At 40.7% G+C, this 21,443-nt stretch overlaps 1 protein-coding gene across 1 annotated transcript in view; it reads right to left on the bottom strand.

Moving 5' to 3' along the window:
- trip4 (thyroid hormone receptor interactor 4) overlaps nucleotides 1–10,721 on the bottom strand; it is an 86,462-nt gene extending 75,741 nt beyond the window's left edge. Inside the window, exons 1-11 of the mRNA XM_085349833.1 lie at nucleotides 10,548–10,721; nucleotides 9,511–9,692; nucleotides 9,268–9,398; nucleotides 8,269–8,487; nucleotides 8,101–8,179; nucleotides 7,901–8,006; nucleotides 7,528–7,743; nucleotides 7,293–7,422; nucleotides 6,912–7,105; nucleotides 6,674–6,798; nucleotides 5,997–6,088 (exon numbers count right to left, since the gene is read on the bottom strand). Coding sequence (XP_085205959.1) covers nucleotides 5,997–6,088; nucleotides 6,674–6,798; nucleotides 6,912–7,105; nucleotides 7,293–7,422; nucleotides 7,528–7,743; nucleotides 7,901–8,006; nucleotides 8,101–8,179; nucleotides 8,269–8,487; nucleotides 9,268–9,398; nucleotides 9,511–9,692; nucleotides 10,548–10,627 — 1,554 coding nt within the window. The 5' untranslated portion in view covers nucleotides 10,628–10,721. The remainder of the gene's footprint in view (nucleotides 1–5,996; nucleotides 6,089–6,673; nucleotides 6,799–6,911; nucleotides 7,106–7,292; nucleotides 7,423–7,527; nucleotides 7,744–7,900; nucleotides 8,007–8,100; nucleotides 8,180–8,268; nucleotides 8,488–9,267; nucleotides 9,399–9,510; nucleotides 9,693–10,547) is intronic.
- Between the last annotated feature and the right edge of the window lie 10,722 nt (nucleotides 10,722–21,443).

Here is a 21,443-nt window from a genome sequence, read left to right as displayed (position 1 = left end):
CTCTTCAAAAAAGGGAAAAGACTGCTGTGGATTAGAAATATGTTGAAAAGCTCTGACTTAAAAGAGCAAAAACACATCACACCATTTTTAAAGAGAAAAGAAGGATTTGAACCTGTTTTGCATTCAAGACTTCAAGTAAGTTGATATTCAGTTACTCTCTTTGATTCTGACTTATTTTCATCAACGGTGCTGTCTTTCAAACCATCAAAAGGGAGCTGCGTGAAACATTTCTCGCATTGGCTTTATCATTGTTCCGAGTTCCTGTGATCAGCATACTGAGAGAGGAACAAGTCCTATTAAATGAGCAGAACAAAATAGAGAAGAAGCAGAGATAATAAATGGGTATTAACAGGCAGTTTCCCCAACAGTAGAAACTGTGTGACATTTAATTAAGTGGTCTGTGGACTGCAGTGAAATTCTAAACAGTGTATCAGGCCATTTCGAGTCTGGCAGATGGTTCTATGTATTTTTCATGCTGTGGAAAACCTGTGACTGAGGTTCGGTTGGTTGTCATCCAGTGCCTGGGGACCCAGAGCTGAATGCATTCTACACATCACTGCAGAATCACATGATGTCTGACCTCTCTGCCGTGGCAAACTGCCCAGCAAGGAACAGGGAGGAAGGGGAGGAATGTCAGCGTGTTAGTGTGTGACTGAGGTTGCACAGAAAGAGGCAGGGAGCAAAAGCAAGACCCAAAGATGCATGATTGAGTATGAGCTTGCATGTCTGTTTACTGAGCGTAAACTGAATTCTCTGCATCCACACACAACTTCACCGCACTGACCTGTAAAACATACTGTTAGAGAGGGAAAAATATGGATGGAATAATGCAGGGGGGAGGAGAGGAGGAAGAGAGGGAAGCAACCACTGCTAAGGATTCACACAATGTTACAGAGAAAAGGGGCATGAAAAAAAAACAGCATTGCCTGACTTCCCTTCCTTTGGAATGCATCCAATATATCCTGTGAGTGTGAGTGTATGTGCGTGTGTGGCATGCTGGCAGGAAGGCTTTCAGCATATAAATATCACATTACCACACAAGGAAACGCAGGCATCAGTTTGAGCTTCCAGCAGGCCTAACAAGCACAGGAGCTCCACTCTGGAGGTCAGAGGCAGAGCTTACACAAATGGAATTCCACAGGAACCAGCACTTCTTTTAACAGATAAGTGGCTGTAGCCTTGCAGCTGTGTGATGTGGTATAAGCCTGGTTTCAGTTATCTCACATGTGCTAGTGTGCACAGATGTACCAAGCTGCAGTATATATAATATATATACTGAGCTAGAATAAGATTACATACACAATTCCACAAAAATAGGCTTGAAGCCACAGTGAAGAATAACTTAAAGCCTCGTTTTATTAACTGACCAATGCACAGCAGATTAGATTAGATGAGATTAAGGTAGCGGGAAAGGCAGACATAGAACAACGCTCAGCTATTTTGGCAGTATGAGTCTGCGATCAGTAAAATCTGAACTGTGAAGCATCTGACTCAGCAACCCATGTTCAGTAAAAGGGGGAAAAAGATGTACTGCAGTATATTCAGAGAGACACCTGATCGTCTTAAACTCAGCAGGTCTGCAGCAGGACAAATACCCCAAACATACCACAGCGAGGGCCATAAAGAATTATCAGTGACAAGAAGACCGAGGAGTCCTGCAACAGATGGTATGGTTCCCACAGAGCCCTGATCTCATCAACACTGAGTCAGTCTGGGATTATATGAAGAAGCCAAAGGCACTGAGGCAGCCTAAATCCTCCGGAGAACTAAGATGCTGGGAAGAACCTGCTAGTCAAAAAGTGCTCACACCACGTTCCGACTTTAGATTTGTTTTTGTGTCATATGTGTCATGCTGAGTGGGTTATTCCAGAATTACTTAATTTTGTATGTGCTTTTTTTTTTTTTATTACTGTTAATTATTGCGGTATAATGGCTCTTTGACTTTCTCACTAGTGTTCAGATGCAAACAATAAATATATGCATATGCCGCTGTTGTCAACTAAACATATATGCTGATGGTATACTATAACATATATATCTATTCATGCAGCAGATGAACACCATAAGAAAATCCTTTTATATTCTTGCTTTTTATATAAAATCTTCTTATCTTTACATGCTATGCTGTAAATAAGAGTTTCACCTGAGTTAGCACTCACTTCAGTGCTTGCATTTCCTTTTAAAACCCAAATGTAAGTTTTGACTCAGTATGTCGGCAAAGTATCGTTAACTTCTAACATTAATATTTGCTTTATTCTAGTAATGAAAGCGTGACAGTGAGCATGCTCAAGATCAATACCCTAAAAGTGAAGCTAACTGAAATTCAGCCACCATCCTGATTATTTTAACTTGTGTTATTCCTGCTGTGACACATCAAAGCCTGTTCTTGTCTAACAACAAAAATAAATAAATCATTCGTGAAATAAAGGTACATTTCTTTGCTCTTAAAGTGGAATTAATGACAAAAGAAAAAACAAAACAAAAACTTTAACAGTTGGTTTCGAGTCATGTCACGAATATGCATTTAACTGATAGGTACGTGAGCTGGGAAATGTGTTACATACCAGCCGTTAACAGTTCTGAGGTCAAAAACATATGCTTATCTGAGATACCACAGACTGGATTACTGTGCAAAAAAAGAATGATGCAACTTACAGATTACTATGTTAATATTTTATCATCAGGAAATGTGTAGGGCTCTTTGTTCAGATAATACATGTACAAACCTCCCTCACACACATTGCCCACTTTGACTTCTTGTCCTCTTAGTCATATCATATGAATGAAGACCTTTTTTTTGTATTCACTAAGACATGTATCTCTGCAGCTGGTGATCTGGTCTTTGAAACAGGGTAACAAATCAGACCTTAAATGAGAGTGTGGATTGATCCAATCAATTTTTTCACTGCAGGAGTAAGTAGATGTGTGATTCAAGCTCTGCATGGGGTCTGATGTGCCTTTGTCTGTGCTAGAAGCTTTCGTGGAGATAGAGAACACATATGTGGATGTGTTGTAAAAAAAAAAAAAAAAGGGAAAAAAGAAAAGAGAAATTCCTTTTGACTTAAAGCAGCTTTACTCAACATAAAGAATCTGTAACATTTTTACCACCTATAAAGCTGCTCAGATTGGCTGCACCTCTCTGTTGATGCTTAATTATCTCACTTAGCCTTTTGCAGCAAAAACATTCCCATTTTCAATCTGTAACATACCCATCTCTATCCCAACCCCCCTCTGCAGCAGGCAGGTCAGGCATACATCTCCACCCATTGCTGAGTGAGCACTGGGGGGTAGGAGTGGAGAGACAGAATACAGATCATAATGGCTGGCCAATTATCAGTACTAAGGGGGGGATGGGAAGCTGGGAGGAGTGAGAGATTACAGGGAGAACGGATCAATACACCAGTCAGTTTCTAATGAGGGAAAGAATTGGTCCAAGTCAAGCAGATGGAAATCCTGCTCTGCCTGAGGTGGTCTTTCTGCACTGTCTGTCAGCAGGGTTTCCGGGTTTTGGTGTTGTGCAATAGCGCCCCAACAGAGGAACGAGTGCAATGACACAGAATCGTCGATCAGTGACATTTAAGCGTTAAAAACATTTTTTTCCATTTCTGTGAGTCAGTAGTGTTTCTCTCATGCTCTCCTGATCTTCCCACATTCCACTTTCCCTGAATATTTCATACATCATGAAGAGACAGATTTAGAAGAGCCTGAAGAATAATGGCTGTCTGTCCTTCACCACCCCCCTTTTAACCACCCACAGCTGCCAGCACAGGACAGTAAATCCTACACCTCACCCACTCTCCCAACCCAGCAGTGCAGCTATGTGCTACTATACACTAGCACAACATGCCCTCTTCTACTTACACAAAAGGAATCAAGATTCAAACGCTAAACCATTAATGGCTTTTCCTTTTTTCCAAAATGTCGACTCCAATAGGCAAAAGCTAACAGTTCAGCACCATCATTAGGCATTTGGTGCTGTTATTCTTTTCTATTCTTTTCTAGTTGGTTCACTTTTTTTCTACATGTGTCTTGCTTTCTTTTTTTCTGAGGGGCCTTGTGTGAGGTGGGGGTGTTATTTATGGCTGCTCTGTGCAAGTGGTCACACATACACACACACACCCTTTCACAGGATGAAAGGGCAGCCACACTGCCTGCAAACATGATTTTACAGCCCTGGGTGGAATGAGTGGTGGAGGAGAGAATGAGGACAGAGTACAAAAGGGGAAAGCCCTTAGATTTACAGGTCCCAGCAGTCAGAATGCAACCATGAAACAGGACACATTTTTAAGGCTATTTTTTTCTTTCAACCAAAAGCACAGCTTCTCAGAAAAAAACAAAACAACAACTGCCTTTATGCAGGGAGATACTGTGTGTGTATGCAGAGATGTGCAGAAATACAACAACCCACAAGCAGATTATTGCCTTTTCTGTGTGTATGAGTCTTTTTTTTAAGACTGTGCAGTTTCCAAATGTGATCTGCTTTTGTTTATCACTAAAGATGGCAGAAGATCATGTATGCACATGTGCAAGAGGTTTTGCAGCTTTGCTGGGTGAGAGCATGTTTATGCAATGTGTAGAATTTGACGAATTCCCCCACTTAAATAGTTCAACAAGACTATTCTACATGGATGCGAGTGTATCCGTGTGTTACGATATATATATGGAGTATACCAGGTAGAGGTGTAGAGTACAGAATAAAAAGTAACTAATGTAATCAAATAAGGCATGTACCTAAAGATGAAAATTTAAAGGAAAAAACACAACGTTCCTTGGTGAAGTGTTATAATAACATATAATACACACATTTAATAGTCTGTAAAAGAATGATTTGAGACAAGCAGTGTCTTGCAAAGCCGGGGGCAAAACAGCCAAATGAAGATGGCAATGCAATTAAGTTTAAATGTGTTCCATTCACAGCAAATGGGGAGAGCCACTCTGTTTCCACATAATGCTGTAATGGAAAGTAGGGTGCATTTTCCAGCTTATATCTGGTAACACTGCAATTAATTCAACTGATTTAGGTGCAAAAGCTCAAGTAAACAGTTTATTAGTCCTACAAGGCAACAGTGACCATGGCACTAATGGAGCAGCAGCATTATTTGCTACATCACATGTTCGCAGTCACTCTAACAGTGTGAGCTAAGAGGGGTGGGGATTTCATTTCAAGTAGAATCGCTTTCTCCTGTGAACATATCTGAAATACACACAAAGACTGGTACCACTGTAAAATGTACATACCACCACTCTGGTGGGAGGTATTTTGGTGTAACGAGAGCTTGTATTTGGTTTCTGTGGTGGATACTGCCCCTAGTGTAACACTGTAAACTGGCAGGGAGGTGTTGTGAAAAGGGTGGAGTCTGCTCTCTGCTGACAGAAAGTGGCACTGCACCAAATTACTCACAATTACACAGAACAGCCAACTACACAGTCACTAAACAGTACTGACATACTAGGACTAGAGCTTGAGATCATACTTATTACTCAAAATTATCCACTGGGCATTTCAAACACAATGAGAAGTCTCAATGTTTTTACAACCACTACTGTTTTTTGCTATAACTGGAACTGAGTCATTACTTAACAGAGTTCTGAATGAAAAGACTTATTACAAAACTTTGTCTCTAACTTAATACAAGTTAAGTGTTTGATGCGTCACTTTAACACTGTCTCCAAGGCTCACATGGACAAATACATAAACCCTATATATGGCCTTTTTCATGTACAAACCCAGAATTTATTGACATTTTCTCAAGTGAATTAATTTATACTTTAAATGTACAACTACTTTAGATCACAACTAAGCACAAATGATGACAGGAAGGCTGTCATCTTTAATCCAGTTGCAGACATTTCATGTTTCTGTGAACCCACGACTGACTTCAAACAGAACCCATAATACCAATCGGTCATAAGGAAAACGTTAAGAGTAGTGAAACCTGAGAGTTTCACATTTTGGTTGGTTTTTTTTTGGTTGTAAAAGTACATCTTTCACTAACCTGTTCCCTGAATTGCTGCTGAGATAGACAGTCAGTCACATTAACGCAGCCCAGCAAGCAGCCAGTGGGATAGTCTTTAGGAAACATGGGCCCTGTGGAGATAAGACCAGGATCACTCAATCAACAATGTGTGGAATTAAAAGCAATCAGTATCACTTTATGACAGCAACATGACAGAGCCCAGTTTAGCATTAATATTACTTGTATCAGCGCTAAATTATGATACCATTATGACATGTTATTAACAGCATTTTATCATGCCCATGAAAAGAAAGTTGTGCTTGTTAGCAAATTTAAACAAATATACTTTTCTGCTAGAAATACTTTACTGTGTGCAATAAAAAAGTTTATTAAATATGCCCTAAAGACACTATGTCCTTTCACAGCTTTCACAGAGAAAGGCCAAAGCTTGGCAATAAGATCCAAAGGGCCTATTACAAAACCTAGCGCTAATGTTGTTACAACAGCCTTTAAGAGGGCCCACACAAAGCTACTGGGGGCATTTTTAACATAAATATTTCTATATAATTTTTTCCTGAGCCAAGGAAAGCATTACCCATGCATTATATTTTGTAGCAGCTTTTTTTCTATCTTCAGCAGCACCATATTTAAATCTGTTTAAACCAGAAATACATTTTTAGTATTCACAATATGATTCCTTTGTACAGCATCTGCACCTTTTTTATAAATGTGGCGATACATAGCTTCCACCTCTGCGATTTCTTGAGGGGTGGGCTTCTTTGCTGCAGCTGCAATCCAAAGTCGCCCACGGTGTGACGTGTACCACGTTCGTCCTTCTACCCTGCATACACACATAAAATGTCACATATTACAACACTTTGCCAAAACCCAAGTGTCTATAGGAGTTTATCATATATACAACACACACACACACACACACTGCACAGTCCTTACCTCTTGATGCCCTTTACCAGTAGCGAGGCCCACGGTTGGTGCATGCTGAGGCACCAGCCGCCATCGGACATCTCCTGCAGCTCTTTGTCTTGGAGCCTCAACCGGTGTCGTTCTTCTCTTCCCTTGTCCTCCATTGCACTCTTTCCCTTCTCCATTGGTTTCTTGTGGCTTTCACTCCCTCCAACATCAACCCACTGAAATAGGCATTCGTTAGAAACATCAGTAGAGTCTGTTTCAATGCTCACTGTTTTGTGATGGGTTAAAGTGCAGAGCAAACTCAAGGGATTTGACTGATATTTCATTTGAATTTATAAAATAATACAAATGACTAAAGAAGAATGATTAAAGAAGAAATGCCACGTTCAGAATGGATCAAGTTACCTCTGGCGCAGATTGCATTATGTTGGGATTCACCAGATCTCTGAGGCCCTGCCGTCCACCCTTTCTTTCAGAATACATTGGTGATTTGGACACCGATTCATTGCTCATTGCCTTGAGGGTCTCATCCAACCTGCAAATTATTGGAAACATTTCAGAAAGTCTGGCTGTTTAACACAACCACATAACATAAATCTGGAATTGCTGTTGTGATTCAGGTGCTGTCAGATTATCTTACTTGTTGTAATACTCATTCAGGTTGTTTCCCTCTTCAATTACTTGTCTACCAGCAAAGTCAAGTGTGATCTTCCTGTCTTTGCGAGAGGCATGGCGAAGCTCTCTCAGCTCCTCTTCCTTTTTCTTCAGTTTCTCTCGCTCATTGGGTGACAACCACTGATTGGATTCAGTGGCAAAGTAATCAGACTCGTCATCCAGAACCTGTGTTCTTCTGATACTGGGGTTAAAGGGAGGCAGTGAAGTGTTATTACCAACTTTCATCACTATCTTCAACAGCAATCAAAATGTCCTGTTAAAGTGTAAACACTGCACACAGAGCAGTAAACCTATCCATTCTTGTAAAGCTCTTTTCTTAACTGTGTGTTTTATGATACCTATTTCTGTCATATTCCAGCAGTTTGTCTTTGTGCTGAATTGCTTTCTCCAGCCCAGCCTTCATCGTGGCCTCTTGGTGTGAGAGATATTCTCTTTCTCCGAAGTCTGTCACCAAAATAAAAACAAACTCACAGTATCAAACCAGTTGATCTTTTCAAAGAGTTTCTTTTCATAAGTCCTGACTACTTAAGACCCTCACCGCCCATGAGCTTCTTTCTTAGTTTCTGGCTTTTGTTGGAGTCTCGTTGGAGGATCTCCTGTTCTTCTTTTGTGCAGACCTTAATCAGAAAACACTTTTAGCACAAGAAGAATGACAAAAAAAGCCCCAAAACAACAACGCAATCTAAGGACTTAAAGTGATATGTACCAGGCTGCCACAGAAGAAACAGGGTCCTGAGCCCTCTTGCTCACACACAATACGGCCACAGGTGATGCAGTTGTTAATAAGCTTGTGCTTTTGGGCAAGGCATTCACAAGCATGCCGACCTGGGAGTAACACAGCCAGCCTGTCCTGACCCTCTTTAGCGTAGAGATTGACAAACTTTGTTTTCTTCTTTGATGATGATGTATTACTATTTTCCTGGGCCTGAAGAACAATTGAATGAAGAGAAGTAGAAAGGAAGACATCTGTTTAACAAATGAACACAACAATAAAAATGGCACAGGACATGTACAAATAAACATGATATTGATATCAGTTACAAGTTTGGATCCCGCTTTTTTTTTTTTTTTTTAAGGATTCTTTATTATTTTTATTCTTTTTTGTATCAGAACGCAGAAATATCACCTGAATATATGAAGAGAAAACAAAGTTTACTTTAAATTATTCAAAGCAGGATTTGGGATGCCATAAGCGAGATTCTATCAACAGGCCATAAAAAGATAAAAATGATTAAACATTAAAAAGCATGTCTGTGACTCAGCCCTTCATGACTGAATAGCAAAAGCAAAATCCACTACTTTAAACAACAAGAAACAGAGTTACAAGTAATTTTAGAAGTCTGCTCATTACTGAACTGGATATTACACCAGTGGAAATCCGTCCGTTGCTTTGATGAATGCAGTTTTATGTCTTTGTTAGATATGGATATTGTGAAAGGCTGTGAATGCACTGAATTGACACACCATCCCATCTGACTACCATATTAAGTTACTTCACAGGTTTGATGTCCATATTGTTCTACAATGTAAAAAATATTTTTTTTTAAAATTAAAATAAAACAAAAGAAAGAAGAAAATCACACACTGATGAGTAGGCATGTCCAAACGTCTGACTGGTATTTTATAAGTTCTGTCAATTTGGTAACAAATTATCTCCATAAAGCAGGTGAGAAGACAACAAAAGTGTGGCATTATTTGTACTCACCCTCATCAGATCAATGGGGGTTTTTACAGCTTCTGGCACAGGTTCTGCTTGGCTCACGGTCATCACCTCCTGTTTGTTGCGTCCTTTTCGTTTAGATTTCTTCTGGGTATCTCGGGTCATATCTTGTGCATCTAAAATATTTTTAAAAATTACCTTCATCAACGTTGTTTCAGAGCAACTGAGGCGTTTTTTTTTACTGTAGTTCCTTTTATGTAGTCTATCTGAATGAAATTTGTTTCTTACCTGGTGATGAAACAGATTCTTTGAGAATGAAAAGACCTGTGGTATCTGCTGCCTGTCTTTGAGTCTTCTTCCATCTGCTGAGGAGCTCGTTAATGAACTGCCCCTTTTCCCCATCTGTACCCTGCAGGAGGTCTCCCACATATTCCTCAATCTCTTCAGCCTTCTCGATTGATAGAATATATCTTGGAAATACAACACCACAACTTCATTTATTGACGTTTCTATACAAATTCATTGCCTAACATTTTAAAAGACCAGAAATAGCGACGAACTGTCATTTAATTATCAATTACTTTTAAAATATGTGTCTTTCAGTAATTTTAGAAGTATGCTAATATATCAGGAGCTTAGGTATAAAAAAAAAAAGCATTTGTACGAATGTGTGTGTGGTTGGGTGAACGAAACTTGTAGTAATATATACTGTAGCTATATAAATACCAGTCCATTTACCATATTAGTCCACGAAAAGCTTTTCATATATAATTGGTTAAAGTTGCTTATTTTAGGGTACACGTTTATGCAGTTCTTCATCTCTGTCTTTATGATAAACTATCAGCTTTCAGGCTGTTGATCTGATGGGTGGACTCTAACTTTGCTTGGTTTAGTGTCCATATCATTTGCTTATTACCTGCCAAATGAAAAACGTTATGATTTCTCAACAGAAAACTATGTTCACTGTTTCGCTTACATACACTAACCATGTAAACCACGTAAACCATGTGTGTAGATTTTTAATAGTTAAAACAAATAAAAATACATAAAGACACAAAGTCCCACTCGACACTTGTCATGTAGAAAAAGGTTTAATCTGACTTTTTAGCCAAAACAGCTTGTTCACGGTGAGCCACTAAATAGTCAATACACTGGCATACAGCTGTAGTGTCACAATTAATTAGCTGTATCAAAAACGACAACGACACGTCATATACATACATAAGTACACCATAGCGCAGCCTAGCTTACTAGTTAGCTGATCTGCAGATGCTACAATTAGCCAGACGGCAGACAGTAATAACAGGCAGGTAAAATTTTCTTACTGGACGATTTCTTCACCCGCCTCCAATCCAAACTTGTGATGTAACTGTTCCACACACCACTGCAACAACTGCTCCGACATTTTTACCAGATGACAGGCTCCACACCTTCAAGTTTAAATCAAAGAGACCGGCGTGTCAAGCACAAACTTATAGCATAAACGTGTTTCCAGTCGGCGAAAAAAACAAATGCGCACATAACATTGGCGTTTACCGGGAGTACGTGGCAGAATCCCGTCCTGAAACAACTTATGCTGTGGTGTAAAGGTTCCACCTGACCAAACAGAAAAGTAAAATAAAGAAAGAGGGGGAAAAACACTTGTGTAAAATCATCTGTCTTTAATTGTAACTTTCTTTAATTATACGCGGGTGTTAGTGAAACTAAACACTCCTTTATCAGTGAAATACGGATTGGTTGCACTTTTGAGTTCAATCACTATCAAATCAAATCAAATCAAATCACTTTTTATTGTCACATCACATGTGCAGGCACACTGGCACAGCACATGCGAGTGAAATTCTTGTGTGCGAGCCCCACAAGCAACAGAGATGTGCAAACACAACAACACAAACGAGCAAAATACAAGAATGGCCAACCTGAAACTAATAAATATATGTACAATATATAATAGTGTATGCATTTCTGGATGTGTATACTAAATATTTTCCTACGTGTGTGTGTGTGTGTGTGTGTGTGTGTGTGTGTGTGTGTGTGTGTGTGTGTGTGTGTGTGTGTATACACATTTTTACAAATTAAATAGTAAAAAAATAAAATAAAATAATAATAATAATAATAATAAAATATATAAAATATACAGAGTTGAATATGTGCAAAACAAGTGGCATTTATATACAGTGTGGAGTGCATAATGTTGAAGTTCCAGTAGTGAAGCTGAGGTGTCTATGACGTGTTCAGCAGTCTGATGGCCTGATGGAAAAAGCTGTCTCTCAGTCTGCTGGTACGGGACCGGATGCTGCAGAACCTCCTTCCTGATGGAAGTAGTCTGAACAGTTTATGGCTGGGGTGACTGGAGTCCTTGATGATCCTCCCCGCTTTCCTCAGGCACCGCTTCCTGTAGATGTCTTGGAGGGAGGGAAGCTCACCTCCAATTATCCGTTCAGAGCACCGCACTACTCGCTGGAGAGCTTTGCAGTTGTAGGCGGTGCTGTTGCCATACCAGGTGGTGATGCATCCAGTGAGGATGCTCTCAATGGCACAGTGATAGAAGGTCCTGAGGATGCGGGGGCTCATGCCGAATCTTTTCAGTCTCCTGAGAAAGAAGAGGCGCTGCTGCGCCTTCTTCACTGTTTTGTTTGTGTGTACTGACCACGTAAGATCCTCAGCCAGGTGTACGCCAAGGAACCGGAAGCTGCTCACTCTCTCCACAGCAGCGCCGTTGATGGTGATGGGGGTGTGTACTTCTCTGCACCTCCGGAAGTCCACTATCAACTCCTTTGTCTTTGCGACGTTGAGGGTGAGATGGTTGTCTTGACACCAGTGGGTCAGGGCGCTGACCTCCTCCCTGTAAGCCGTCTCATCACCGTTGGTGATAAGACCCACCACTGTAGTGTCGTCCGCAAACTTCACAATGATGTTGGAGCTGTTAGTGGCTGTGCAGTCGTAGGTGTAGAGTGAGTACAGGAGAGGGCTCAGTACACACCCCTGTGGAGCACCAGTGTTCAGTGTGATGGGGGATGAGGTGATGCTGCCCAGTCTGACCACCTGGCGTCTGTCAGACAGGAAGCTAAGGATCCAGCTGCAGAGGGAGCTGCTCAGTCCTAGATCCTGCAGTTTCCTGTCCAGCTTCGAGGGAACGATGGTATTGAATGCTGAGCTGTAATCTACAAACAGCATCCTCACATACGTGTCTCTCTTCTCCAGGTGTGACAGGGCAGTGTGTAGTGTCAGGGCTATGGCATCATCAGTGGACCTGTTGTGGCGGTATGCAAACTGTAGAGGGTCCAGTGAGTCGGGTAGTGCACTAGATGGCAGGTTTGCAGTAACTTTAAATACACAAGCTTTAGCTGTTGCTTAAATCGACAGGTTCCACCGAATAGGCTCATACCTGACATAGGTTATTATCGTACATGAGTCAATCAAGGTTATGCCTGAAGTGACTGTATTATTAGTAAAACAAGTATATAACAAGACTATAAAGTATAGTCATCACCAGTCTGGTTTCAATGACTCCAAATAAAACAGAGATGTAATTAAGATTTTTATTCACTGTTATTACAGTTTATCAGTATTATCATTATTTGGTATTATAACTCAAATTTTTATAATTTTATTATTTATTACTGATTACTACTGAACACTTTTTTTGGCTGTAGGAAGACAGTAAGTCCTCAACTTGTGAGGTTTTATTTGTCATGGCCCTGAGTCAGTGATCCAGAGTTTATGTTTTGGATTGCTTTGCATCTGAAATAATATTCTAAATTTAGTGTTTTGTTTTGTTTTTTTGCACTTTTGTGTTCTTATTTGATCATTTAGTTTCTGGTTAGGTTGTAGTTTTTCGGTTCTTCGTTATTATTTCGTCTAAAGTGTGTTTCGGTTTGCCTTCAGTTCTTTGTGATTATAGTTCTCCCTCCCTCACTGCCTAGTCTTCTCTTGTGTTTAGTAAATCTTGTATCTGTGTTTTTGTCTCCCAAGTCACTGTGCCAAGCTCACATGTCTATTAATTTGTTTCCCTGTCGTGCCTCTTGCTACCCCTGCTCCCTGTTTAGTCAGTCTGTATCTCAGTGTGTGCCTCTTGTTTCCTGTTGAATTTTGATAGTCTTCTGTCCTGTGTTTAGTGTATTCAGTTTTGCTTCCTCTCTGTCTCGTTATGTGTGTTTAGTCCCAGCTGTGTTCCCGCCTGTTTCTCCATCCCCTCCTTATCCTGGATGTGTATTTATGTCTTCATTCTCCCTCTGTTTATTGTCCCATTCTCCTTATAAGGTGCATGTTTAGTTATTGTTTCATGGTCTTCCGTTTACATCTAGTCATGAGACTGAACAAACCAAAGTAAGAAAATAAAAACTACTTTAAAATCTTTTATTCAAAGAAAGAAAAGCGTGAAAAATAAATGATGGTCAGACTGTTTTGAGTTCAACCTAATTCAGCCAGAGCAGGAATGGGAATAGGAAATTAACTACATTAATAAAATACATCAGCTCCTTGGCTCACAGCTAGCGAGATCCCACCAACCTAAAATCTAAAATGATATCTAAAATTAGCTAACAATCTCTAATAAGCTACCATAGATTAGTTTATGTTTTTGACGCTATTGATTAAATAAATTACAATCAAAACATGCTTTATATGCCACAGCAACAACCCCATATTAGAACAGTTTTGCACTTATTCTAATTTTCACGTTTTATATTTGCATTTGATTTGTGCCATGAAGCAACGTTGTTTTTGGTCTTATTCGTTAACAACTAATCATGCTTCTGTGTCAAATGGTCAGTGAGCATCAAGACTCCAGTCACTGCAGGCAGAGACAGGATTTAGTACAGCCCAAGTTTTATTATTTTTATTTATCAAAGCTTTCATTTACGAGCTCAACATGGCCGCTCTATGGAAGAGTAGTGGCTTCTCCTAGCAAACCAGCAAACAAATTGGTTAATTGTGAGCCCTTTATACCCTGCTACCACACCTTGTTCATAACCTGCCTGGCGTTTGTCCACACTTTCCAAAAAAGACAATTAGCCATGGAAACATTTACATATAATACTTTGTAGTAAAAACTAACTAAAAACACCAAATGTCAAGCCAAATGAACTGTCTGGTGAATATATAAAACATGCAGGTGTTCACTGCACTTTGTGTTGTTGCATTCTTTGGCTCCGTACCTTTTCATTGGGTTATTACAATTATTCCAAATAAATTTGGAAACTGAATGAAATGTAAATAAAACAAATGCAACAATTTGGAAATCATCTAAATCCTATATTTATTTATTTTTTAGAATAGTACAAATGTTAAGAATTAAAAGTGGGGGACTTCCGGTGTCATGGTGGCGAGAGTAGCAGCATAAACAGGAGCTCCTGCATCGATAGCTAAAATAATCCGCAATTCAAGAATATAATCCATTAAAAGCGACTTTCCCCTCAAGAATAATGAGCGGAGATAAAAATAAGAAGGGACGAGCCCCCGGCCGAAGCTTAGAAACGCGACTTGAGAGTAAGACAAATGAAACACGCTCCGAGCAAGAGGGCGAGAAGATGGCGGCAGAGGCCACAACATCAGCGCTAGGCCCCCTCAGACAGGTGGTGAGTGAAGTAGTGGCGGAGGACATGCAAGACCTTAAGGCAGAGATGAAGAAGGATCGCTCGTGAGAACAAGTTAGAAAGAGGACATGAAAGCCCAAATGAGCGAGTTAACACACGAGATAAATCAACAGGTTACCGCCGCCACAAGCAGGATCGAGGAGGTGGGGAAACGTCTGGAAGAAATGGAAAGAAACATGGTAGGGAAGGAGAAATGGGACATTGGAGTGAGGGATGCCATTGTTCAGCTGCTGGATAACCAGAGGCAGCTCAAAGAGAAGGTTACGGATTTGGAGAGGCGCTCACGCCGTAATAACATACGGATATATGGCATCCCTGAGAACATAGAAGGCACCTCCATGCTAAGGTATGTGGAAAGCATGATGATATCGGAGTTGGGGGACGGCGTGGACTTGGGCAGCGAGAAGAACCTAGGGATGGAGAGCGCTCACCGGGCGCTGGGAGTGCAGCTGCCGCCGGGGGCGCCCCCTCAATCAACGGTGGTGCGCTTCTTAAAGTTCAATATTAAAGAACAAATCCTACGCGCTGCATGGAAGAAGCCTGCATATATAAAGGAGAAATGGATTTTCTTTGATCACGACTATGCCGAAAACATACAAATGAAGAGAAAAGAGTACGGCCCGGTTAAAAAAGTACTTAAAGAAAACGCCATCCAGTTCCAGACCCCGCTTGCTAAAATACGGGTTCATTTTGACTCGGGAATGGTCTTATTAGCGCGGAGGAAGCTGCGGGGGATCTAAGAAGACGCGGATACACGGTGGGACCGGTGGCCATAAGAAAGCCCAAAGGCATTACGGCGGAGATGATCAGCAGTATGCTACCGACGAGCGTGGTTGGGCCGCGACGCGCCGGTGTTGTGCCAAAAAGTGATTGTCTGCCAAAAAGTGATTTCCGGTATTTGCCAAAAAGCGATTGCTCATATTTAAAGTGCTATAAGTAACTTGTTGGGCTATAATATGTTAAACATATGTCAAATGCATCCCTTATGGATGACATAAAGTCATCTTGAGCCACAAACAACATTCGTGTAGCAAGATACAAGCCGCAATCAGTTTTTGGCAGCGACTTTTATATAACCTTTATTTATGCAGTAAAAAAAATCTCATTAACATTAAAAATGTATTTTGTAAGAGTAAGTTGGCCAAGAGCACAGCAGAAATGGCAGCAAATATTACAATAGTTCTGTAAAAATATGTTAAGTGGGGATAAAGGACCAGATATGGTTATAATGTAAGTACAAGTTGTAAAGATACTTAAAAAACAGATAATTTTTTAATTCTTTATGTAACCCCTTTGTATCCCCTGTTCACCGAAGTCTATTTACGAACATACGTGAAGATATTACACATAAAAAATACACAGAAACACTGGAAATCACTTTTTGGCAGACAATCACTTTTTGGCACAACACCGGGAATACAGCTGATCTACGCGGGAGCGCACGGGAAAAGCTGAAGGTTTTCCAGCGCACGGAGGAGTAACACCTGTGCCCCACCGGCCCCGTTTCGCTGTTAATGCTGGGCTTACACTGTGCGATTTTTGGCCGATTTTGAGCCGATTTTTGAGTCGTGCGACCGTTTTGGCGATCGGCCCGATTTTGGCCTTCATCGTGCGTCGTGCATCGTATAATATACGTGGGGTAACGAGACGCGATTAACACCCCACGACCAGCTCCAGATCATCAATCGCTTGGTCGCGAGGATTTCAAACAGGTTTGAAATCCTCGCGACCGTCGTCACCTCGCGACCGGGTGTCACCGCAGTTTGTCACACTGCGCACGCGCAAACACAAATGTCAGCGAAAAAGACGGCGCAGCATGGCAGTGCAGCGTGTGATCTGGACACAAGCGATGGAGGCACAACTTGTAGAACTTTGGAAAGCTCATCCGAGCCTTTTCGATGTGGCCTCACAAAATTATCACGACCACAACAACCATGAAAATAGTTGGATTTACATTGCTGCTCAATCACAGCTGCCTGATCATGTTTTTCATTAGCAATTTAGCAAAGTTGATGTGGTGGTGTGTCTGTGTGAGTAAAGAGAGAGAGGGAGAGCGAGCGACAGAATTTCTGTTATAACCTTCATTTTATGGACGCACAGTGTGACCACTGCATCAGAGCATCGGTGTGAGACCCTGCATCGTGACCTATGAACTTCTAACCCCTGCGAGTCAACCGTACAGTTTGAGTAGGAGCTGAATCGCGCGACTGAAAAAATCGCACAGTGTAAGCCCAGCATTATGGAAGACCTGGTTTATTTGGTTAAGACAAGTTCTGTCTTTGTTCATGTGTGTTTATTATGTGTTCTGAGGGCTGGGAGTATTGTTATGTTGGTGCAGGAAAATAAGTTGGAAATACATAGAACATATGCGGTATTATAAGGTATTGTCTTTGAATGTAAATGGTATAAAGAATCCCATTATAAGGAGTAAGATAGTTTCAAAGCTAAAAAGGGAAAAAATTGATATTGCGTTTCTACAAGAAACGCAATATCAAAGGAAGAACATGAGAAGTGGAAGAGAATGGGATTCAAAAATATTTATTATGCCTCACATAGATCTGGCAAAAAAAGAGGAGTGGCCATTCTGATACCGAACAAGGTTGGTTTTGAGTTTACTGGAGAACATAAAGATAAAGAGGGAAGATTTGTGTTGGTGAAAGGGAAAATGGAACAGGAAGACGTCACGCTGTGTAATATATATGCACCCCCTGGTAGTAGTACAGGGTTCTTTAAGGAGATATTCAGTCTTATTGCCGCAGAAAGTGTTGGTACATGTATATGTGCAGGAGATTTCAATTTACTTCTCCATCCAAAATGGGATACAACTAGCCGAGACTGGAGTACGGTGTACATTTTAGGACATCGTCAGGTCTCAAGAAAAAAGTTGTCAGGTATCAGACAAAAAAAAATTGTCAGGTCTCAGTTGTCAGGAAAAAAGTTGTCAGGTATCAGACAAAAAAATGTCAGGTCTCAGTTGTCAGGAAAAAAGTTGTCAGGTAGCAGACAAATAAATGTCAGGTGTCAGTTGTCAGGAAAAAAGTTGTCAGGTATCAGACAAAAAATTGTCAGGTCTCAGTTCTCAAGAACTCCACCGAGACAGCGGCGACGCTAATCAGAAGGCTAGACCGTCCAATTTCACGGCCGTTTACTTCCGGCCTACCCGATCTTCTGAGGACCTGGCCCACGTAGACCGCGAAGGCCGGGTCCTCAGGAGAATGCAGCCCATGAATTTGGACACGGCCAAGGGGCTGTATCCCAATTCAGGGTCTGCAGCCTTAAAGTGCGCAGCCGCGTACTTAAAGGCCGGAAGTGAGAGGCTTGTGAAATGGGACGGTCTAGCCTCCGTCGCGCTGCCCTGGATGCCTAGCAACCATGACACTAACAGCTGGAAACGTTTCATACAGCTTTGTTTGACAGAAATGAAGGAGAAAATCTTTTGTTCATTTGTTTGTTTGTTTGTACATGAGCTTTGATTTGATAAGTATCTGAGGCTGACTGTGAAATCATGATTATTGGGCTTCACTTCTGTACTGAACAGTCATTTAAGATTACCTAGTAAATAACAATTAGCTAATGTTGTTCATGAGACTAAAGTCATCTCACTTTAGTAATGTAAATATAATATGGCCAATATTAAAGTTATAATTTCAATCATTATTAGTTGCAGTGAATGAACTCTGTTTCAAATACTGAGCTTCAGTAAAGATTCAAGCTGCATTTATTTATATTATTTATATTTCCTGTCACCTTAAATCTTCACTCAAAGACAGGTTTCTTTGACACAGTATATATAACTGTGTTATATATATATATATATGAGAGACAAATATTGTTCTTTTAATATGTTGGCATTACTAAATTTGTCTCAGTGCTTAATTTAAATATCCATGAAATCATCATATTCTCTGTAAGATTAAGGTCATCTATTGAACGGCGTATATTTTAAAGTAAAGGCTTTAAAACCAAGTTAGTACAAACATCGCTAATGTCACATAACTTTGCCGACATGTGGCCAACAGTAATGTTTTAATGTTCTTCGTTATTAAACATTCGCACATAAATAAGTAACATAATATTCGGTACTTACTTTTAAAAGTTTACTCTTCGGCCGCCACTCTTCCGCCGTTTTTTTTTCCGGCAAAATTATCCACACCCACCGCCATGCTATGCATTCTGGGATATGTTGGGCCATGAAGTCTACACCGCCACATCCTTAAAATTTAATGAAATGAAGGACGCATTTGAGGACCGCATTTCGAGCAGCCTTTGAATTGGGACAGCCTTCGTCGTGTCGCTGTGACGTAATTGGCCTTAAAATGCGGCCTTTAAGGCTGCAGACGCTGAATTGGGATACAGCCAAGTTTAACTTTGGTCGTGTCCAAATTCATGGGCTGCATCCTCCTGAGGCCGCATTTGTAGACCGATTACGTCATAGCGACGCACCGAAGGCTGTCCAAATTCGTAGACTCCTCCGAATGCAGCCGACAAATGTGTCCTCCTTTTCCCCGAATTTGAAGGATGGGTCGGGTGTGTCCTTCGTGGCCTACCATATCCCAGAATTCATAGCGCGGCCCAGCCAAACTCCAGTTTCCAACAATGGCGGCCGCTACTAAGTTTTAAAATTACTCTTACTAATCTTTCTGGGTCACAAAATAAACTTTTAACATATTTTCAGGCAAGAAAGTAGCTGTGCAAACATCAAATATCTGCTCGGTTTATCAAGATATCGCATATTTGCAAAAGTGCTTTGACGTTTTCGGAGACGTCTGCTACCCACCAGCTCGATAGCTAGCCGGGAGCTCGAGGGTCACTGATGCCGCCGAGAACGGCACAACTCCCGGCACATCATTTTCAGATCACCGCGGACTTTCGCTGCTCGGGTTAAACGTAATATATAAGTCACTTAGACAACCTAAAAATGTTATTGTTGGGCTTTTTTCAGTGTTTTGTTTGTTCGTGAGTAAATCGGTTTGGCTGAGATTAAAGTTATTAGATTAGATAAAATAAAACTTTATTAATCCCCCGGGTGGGTTCCTCCTTGGTTTTTACACAGCTGACTAAACGTCAAACAGAAAACTGACTAAACAGAAGTATGAGACAGTCGAGAATTTACGCCAGTGTCCTGTTATATTTTAGATAGCAAGGAGCAGACGGCTGAGTTTATTAAACTCCACCGAGACAGCGGTGACGCTAATTTATTGTACTATTCTTAGTTAGCGTATTGTCTGTCTTGTCTTAATGTTGGTTTAAAATGGAGCACTGTAACAAAAAATAATTTCCCCCAGGGATCAATAAAGTATTCTGATTCTGATTCTGAAGGCTAGACCGTCCAATTTCACGGCCGTTTACTTCCAGCCTACCCGACCTTCTGAGGACCTGGCCCACGTAGACCGCGAAGGCCGGGTCCTCAGGAGGATGCAGCCTGCCACAGTTGTGTTATATTAAGTTGCGGTTATGTTGTGAAAGTTACATATCAGAGAAGGAAAGCTAGTTTTGTACGAAACCAAATCAGTACTATTTTTGTCTGGCTAATTCATTCTAGCTAGCGACAGTGGTGAAATGTGATTTTTTTTTTGTTTTTTATTCGGAGATGTTTCTGTTTTATTAGGAGACTGTCTCACCCCAACATCGTCAGACTCATGGCAGTTGCCTGCACTGAGTCCTGCTTTTTGTTGGCAGCTGAATACATTCATGGCGCAACCCTGCAGCAAGTGCTTCACACAGACAGCTGCTACTCTAATAGTCTGTGTTATTGAAGGATTCAGCACTTCTTTTGTTTTTTTTAATCCATTTTAGACAGCGATGAGATCGGCTACACACGCCACAGAAGCCCAGAGTTACTGTTAATATCAAAAATATAATGCTGTCCTTTGAGATTTTAACATTTAAGACTGTGAGTGTAATGGATCTAAAACTGTTTAAATCTCTACAGCCCAGTAACATGGAAACTTTGAAAACAGCAGCAGAAGGTTTCAGTAGTGTAGTCTAATTTGTTCTTTTTATTTAATAATAATCCATATTATGTATAACAGCTACATTCACCCTGGAGAGAAACTAGTGAGGGAGACCATCAGGACCAAGCTGGGTTTCCTGGGTCCAGAGGTTTGGAGAAACTTCTTCCCTTTCTTTCATCACAGCTGTCCTGTGCCAGAAGTTCTGTTGACCCACTGAAAGAGGCATCATTTAAGAAACACCAGGAACACTGAAGCTCATCGCATTGATCAAGCAGGACTCATGATCTTCACCAGCAGCTCCCTCACAGGGAAATCTTCAGCACTCCTCCGTAGGCCCGTCCCAGGAGATGGATAAACCCAGCATTTCATGAACACTGTGATGGAGACCTTTGGTTTGTGTAATGTTATAAATACTTGGATACTCCCCAGAGGCTCCGGACTTTTACATAACGATATTATATTCAGTCCTGTAGAAAGTTATATATTTAAAAATATATGATCCTCTCTGGTTACTCTGGTATAAATAACTCTGAATCACTTTATGGTAAATAACACACTATCTGCAAAAAACTGTGAAAACTGTGACCTTTGACCTTCATTAGGTTTTATTTGATTGTGTTAGAGAAACTCAAACGTGCTCTTTATGCAGCTGAGTACATCAAGTGTTTAA

Source organism: Diplotaxodon limnothrissa, linkage group LG1, assembly GCF_057381915.1.
Source record: "Diplotaxodon limnothrissa isolate DT_005_m linkage group LG1, D_limnothrissa_male_GT1.1, whole genome shotgun sequence".
In the NCBI taxonomy this organism is placed as follows: Eukaryota; Metazoa; Chordata; class Actinopteri; order Cichliformes; family Cichlidae; genus Diplotaxodon; species Diplotaxodon limnothrissa.
Note: the sequence above shows the minus strand (reverse complement) of the source record. Positions and strands in the feature narration are given on the sequence as shown.